The sequence below is a fragment of the Mesitornis unicolor genome, unplaced genomic scaffold (genome assembly GCF_000695765.1).
Source record: "Mesitornis unicolor isolate BGI_N332 unplaced genomic scaffold, ASM69576v1 scaffold3378, whole genome shotgun sequence".
Taxonomy (NCBI): domain Eukaryota; kingdom Metazoa; phylum Chordata; class Aves; order Mesitornithiformes; family Mesitornithidae; genus Mesitornis; species Mesitornis unicolor.
In genome coordinates this window covers 4,508-10,338 of record NW_010203713.1, presented here as the reverse complement: position 1 = coordinate 10,338, position 5,831 = coordinate 4,508, and the positions used below count along the sequence as shown (strand labels likewise).

The window sequence follows — 5,831 nt, the reverse complement described above, 5'->3', positions numbered from 1 at the left end:
CCTGCTGAATCCTTTCTCCATAATACAGCACAGCCTTTATTAGAACATCATTTGCTCTGATCCTCCTTCCTTAAGCTCTCCAAAACCCTGTCCGTTTTAAAATAACAGAACAATCCAGATATTCTGTTTGCAGTTTGGGCCAAAAATGTTTGATGTTAAGAATCTATTTCCCTAAGAGAAACAGTGGGATCCACCCCCACCCATGAATATTGCCAGATTTAAGGAGAAGAATTTTCAGTTGGAAGGAATCCCATTTTCTATATTTATAGTTATTAAGAGGTCTGGGCAAAAATGGGCTGTTAAGATTTACATAATGCTTTCTACTAAGTTATCTAAGAAAGAGATCTCTAAATAAACAGAGAAGAAACACCATGAAGTGAAAGGGAATGTGAAAAAAGGAGACAACAAGAAACAGTACTTTGATAGACAGGACGGAAAAAAACTTGGAAAAAGTGAAGAGCATATTGCCTTTTTTTTTCCTGTACAGACACTGAAAGCAACTCAGTAACATTGTTATTCCAAATGATAAAAGCTGCAAAGCAGCGAGGAAGACCCACAAGAAGCAGTGATAAATGGCTCACATGTTAACACTAAAATCTCCTGTATTATATACAAAGAACCACCACTATTACTGCATTTCTTAAATGTGGAGCTGTAGCAAGACAGAAATACATCACCCTAACCAAGAGGTTCAATGTGCCAACTAGTAACTATTTAAATAGGTCTGCAAGGCCTACAAAGGCCGTTGTTCTCATACAAAGGTAGAAAGACGCTGTAAATCTTTCCTACATCTTTACACAGAGTGGCAGAGCCTACACACTGCTCCACTCTCCTCCCAAACAGCTCCGCTCCAGCTGAACTCAGCAGCTGAGCTGGGCAGTGTTGTGGGATTCTGCTTTAAGTGAAATAAAATGGAAAGTTGAGGGCATCAAGAAATAAAAGCTTGAAAATGAAATCCAGAAGGAATACCAAAACGTTTTGATATCTATGCCACAGTATAATATCCAGTGGCTAAAAGAAAATCTAACATCTGGTAATTGCAACAGTCCACAGAGACATTCAGGGATATTTTCGAGCTCCAGGAGTTGGCTGGGTGGGGAGTGAGAAAGAGACAGCCTTTTATGCTCTATGAATGTCTGAAAGTTAAAACCTTTGCGTGTTTCCCCCAAATCTGGTGAACTGGCATAAATTCCTATACGAGCTTCTCAACCTCAAAGTTTCTGTTCTGTATCCTCACTCTCTTTGATTCAGAAATGTAACAGTACGCATAGTAACTCGAAGTATCTTTACACTGCTTCCCTAGACAAATTTTTACCTACAACGGGGGAAAACTTCCCATCCTGCAGCTTGTACATCACTTGCACGTCTGTGCAATGCGCCGCATTTGCCAATTCTGCACTAAAGACACATGCCTAGAGTTGCCACGTCACTGAAGTGCCTTCCGTGCTATGCACAATTAAACAAAGTATTTGAGAGTGAAGAGGAGATGCTCTGACTCAGCACAGAAACTGTTTTTTCCCAAGTACTTAAAATGTTATATAAACAGGAAGTCAATTAGGTATCAGGAAATTCCAGAGCCTTTAGCTCAAAGAAAGCCTAGATTAAAGGATACCATTTACATATCATCCTAAGGCAAAGGTCTGCCACTGAGAATACCTTAAGCTCAATTTCCTCAAATGCAACTTGGGGGATAACTTGGGGGATGTGTAAAGATAGAGCACTCAAAAAGGGCATGTGCAAGGACTTGATTGTATCAGGAAGTGAATCAACTTTAGGGAAACTCACTGCTTTATTACAAATCGTACTCCTTCAGTTACTGCTTTACACAAAAACTCCCTCATGAATTGTAATATATGTTCCTGCTTCACAACCTAAAAACCCAAGTAATCTGCCTGAGGTCAAGATGTTACAATAAAACCCTCTGTGTGATCATCGTTGCCATTTCAGTCTGTGTAATTTTAAAGTGCTTATCAATGTTTCCACTGATTGCTTTTAAACTGCTGACACATTGAGGGGAGGGAAAACCAACATAAAAACCAAACAACCCAGCACACCTCTTCAAGATTGGGGTAAGGCAGGCAACAGTGAACACAGGTTCAGACACACAACTTATGAACTGCTCCCTCTCCCTCCCCCCTAAAATAAAGACTTCAGAAGTGAAAACATGGATGGGGAAACACTTATGTTAGTGATGTTTGACAAAAGACATGATACTGGTTCAGTAACCTGAACATGCTATAATAATCAAGCTAGTCTACAAGTGACTCTAGTCACTTATTAAAAAAAAAAAGCCTTTATCCATAACTTATTAATCATGATGTAAAACCAGTATTACAATGCTTTTCCCTTTCTTATTCCTACAAAACTACAACGTGATCGAAAGGGAAATCCCTTGAACAGATCTCTTCTTTCTAAGTTTTGCCCATTATGTACCTCCAAAGCCAAGGCTGTCTTGTCGTAGGCATTAGGGACTCGCTTCTGGATAACCCGGGCATAAATAGGGCCATTCTGAAGGTTAGGGAGCGGAGTGTTGATGCTGGGCTGGGCATAGGGCCCTGGCTCCGGCCCACCCAGTGGTTGTGGGTGGGAACTATCCTGGTTACCTCCAATCAGAGTAGATACTGAAGCAGAGGAAGGTCTATACTTCTCGACGTAAGGAACAGGTATCATTCCCCGCTTTCCTTCCATGTCTTCTGCATTCCACCACTGCTCTTCAGGTTTATCGCGGATTTTCAGTATGTCTCCTTTCTTAAATGGAAGATCTTCTTCGTCGTTCCCATTAAAGTCAAAGAGAGCTCGCACATATTCGGCTTCCTCCTGCCTGAGGATAACGCCGCTATTCTGCCTGGATCGGGAAACTGGCTCTATCAAGGTTGTAGTGTCCAAATAGTGTATTTTGTAGAATTCCAGTAAAGATGGCAAAGAATCAAACTCTTGGTCACCTATTCGAAATCTGGTGGGATTCAATCCTGAAAGAAGAAGGCAATACGTCAAAGAGAGCATACAACAGTTAAAACTACAAATTAATTCATCTATTTACCACAAACAATACTCAATTTGGTCATATTTAGATGAACGTTCGTAACATTCAGCTCTTCTTGTATCTCTCATCAAAGACAGCGCTATCGTGATCAGGAGGACAGTGGGTAATTTCTAAAGATTTTGTCAAAAAAGGAAAAAAGGAAATTGTTTGGCGCTGCCAGACTTCCCAGGTATCTGTTTACCTGTTGCAATGCATCTTGTGTCAAAGGTATGGACACTACAGAAAACTGCTTAGCACAGAAGCCAACAGTTTATGTGAATGGCCAAATAAAGTTATTTTTCATTTTGATACAAGGTACCATTAGTGAAAATTACGTCTGTTTTATGCAATGCAAAGCAACAACAGATGTTTTTATCATGCACGTAATTCAGTCTTTTAATCTCAAGTCCTGTAGTTTCTTCGCCGTGTTTGTCAGATGGAGCCTAAGCTATAAACCTGAACCTCAAACACATTAAAATACAGATGATGTCCATATTCACGTTATTAGAAATATCAAAGTGCAAATATCCGTTTCGGTTTTCAGTCTGTGCGCTGCACTTTTTTTTTTTTCCATTTTATGTTCTTCAGGCTCAGCTGGGGAAAAACCCACGCGTGCTGTTCTGTTTCCACCGTGCCCCATCCACTGTGTAGTCAGTGATGGGAAGAACCGTGGAAGGCTGGGGGAGGGTAGCAGAGAGGAAGAGATTTATGCTTTAATGAGTAACTCTTTGAGCAAGAAAGAGATGCTTACTTTGCAAGTCTGCTTCTCTGCAGGGAATATCTAACAGCTCCGAGACTCAGTTCTCAAGTACAAAGCTAGCAAAATTCTTCAAGCTGTCACTGATCCAAAACCCCTTTCAAAGCAGCTCTGTCAGCATGGAAAGCTAACGTTACAAGAAGATCTTTCAAGAGAGCAAAAAAGGGGTTCCAGTAGAGAAAAGGGCAGATTCAATAAGATCAACACAGAAGAACACCCGATAAATGAGTTTTGATGTATCCTGAAGGAACAGAAACATCAGTGAAGCTGCTTACAGGAAATTCAGAGAAGCAGAACTAAGTCATTGAAAAACAGACATTTGCATGCGTTAACAGCCCTGAAAGCCTTCCAAAATAAATCAGCACAAATCCAATGAGCCAAAACCCAAAACAAATACCCTCAAAAAATACAAAAACCAAAACACAAACTGGCATCACCAAGAGATAAGGAAGTTAATGTAAGTGTCAGTAAGAAATATGAACCCAGCATGGAAAGAGAAGATTCCACCTGATTGTCCCCGAGCATAATGCTGAAAAGATGCAAAAACCCCTCAACTTTTGTTGCTGAGATGTAACACACAGCTCCAGACTCAGCAAGAGCCCTGGAACTTCATCTCAGTGCGGTTCCCAGCTCTGTCGTCTCACAGATGACGACTTCTGGCTGGACAGGCAGTGTCCCTACAGCACCTCAGAACAGCTAAAGTCCACTACATAGCACATAATATGGTCTGGGAATGCCACTTTCTGCTAGCACGAGAAGTGGGAAACCCTGCTGGTAACAAGGGTGGCAGAGCATGGCCCAGGCTGCCCAGAGAGGTTGTGGAGTGTCCTTCTCTGCAGACACCCAAAGCCCTGGCCGTGTTCCTGTGTGACTGCTCTGGTGATCCTGCTCTGGCAGGGGTTGCACTGGGGGAGCTTTCCAGGTCCCTTCCAACCCCTCATATTCTGTGATTCTGTGAAGGGTTTTGGACAAACTTGGTGACAAAAACACGAGCGACCATCTGCTACTATTTTAGATGAGAACTTTAAGGATCAAGGGTTATGTAGATACTTATGTCAAAAGAAAAAGTCACAGAAACTTTAAGAAGACCAAGGCAGCAAAGATCTTTGAAGTTGCATGGAGAAGACTGAATCTCATGCAAGTTCACCGACACGGAACTTATTTCATATGACAAATCTGCGGAGCCTGAAACACTACTGTAACTTGCAAAACCTGCGACAGCCAGGAGGCTGAGATCTCGGTGTCCAGCAAAGTAAACGTACACAGAAAAAATCTTAAAACTCCTAGGAAATGTGCGGTTGAACAGTAACATTCACCAGCCTTGTCAGTACCAAAATCATCACTAGAACCAACAAGGTTTTGGGGACTGTCTTCTTTTTCTTTTGAACAAGTTCACCCTCTTGAATTAATGTATAACAGCCTCAAGGAGCTGCCAAATGGAACTGAATAAAACCAAAGCTGGACTCTAAGAGGAAAGTCCACTGGAACCTTAAATATGGGGAAAGCATGACTGAAATCAGTGTAGTGTATCCTGGAAAATCATATCTTAAGACATTTTGCACAACTGAAGAAGAGTGAGAGATTTCAGACCCTCCAAATACATTCTAGGATCAGAAAGATCAATGCAATCCTTGAAGGGACAAACTGATAGGCAGCAAAAAGGAGAGACATCTTCACAAAGAAAACACTCCCATAATACCACACACACAATGCTTTTATATTAAAAAAAGGACAAAACAGTTGAAAGTCGCAGGTTGGAAACACAACTGCACCTTTCCAAGCAGGTGGTAAACCCTCCATCAGTTCAAGTCCTGTGTGTGTACTCTTGTTCAGCTACAAGGCAATGAGCTGAATGATGTGCTTATGTAGCAGGGAAATAACCCTGTTCACTACGGGCTTCCAAGTTTTGTCATTCCCTGGCATAATGAAACTCAAAGATTAACAGATTTCAGGCTCAGAGGAATTCTTCAGCTTCTTGTTTGAACTGCAACACTTCTCATTCCTGTAGGCCAATGGAAAAAAATAAGGCAAGATCTAACACAATAAAAAAAG

General features: G+C 41.4%; 1 protein-coding gene across 1 annotated transcript in view; it reads right to left on the bottom strand.

The window, feature by feature from the left end:
• Positions 1 to 3,401, bottom strand: part of CRK (v-crk avian sarcoma virus CT10 oncogene homolog) — a 7,121-nt gene extending 3,720 nt beyond the window's left edge. The window contains exons 1-3 of the mRNA XM_010190792.1: positions 3,371 to 3,401; positions 3,225 to 3,272; positions 2,434 to 2,969 (exon numbers count right to left, since the gene is read on the bottom strand). Coding sequence (XP_010189094.1) covers positions 2,434 to 2,969; positions 3,225 to 3,272; positions 3,371 to 3,401 — 615 coding nt within the window. The remainder of the gene's footprint in view (positions 1 to 2,433; positions 2,970 to 3,224; positions 3,273 to 3,370) is intronic.
• Positions 3,402 to 5,831: the final 2,430 nt, after the last annotated feature.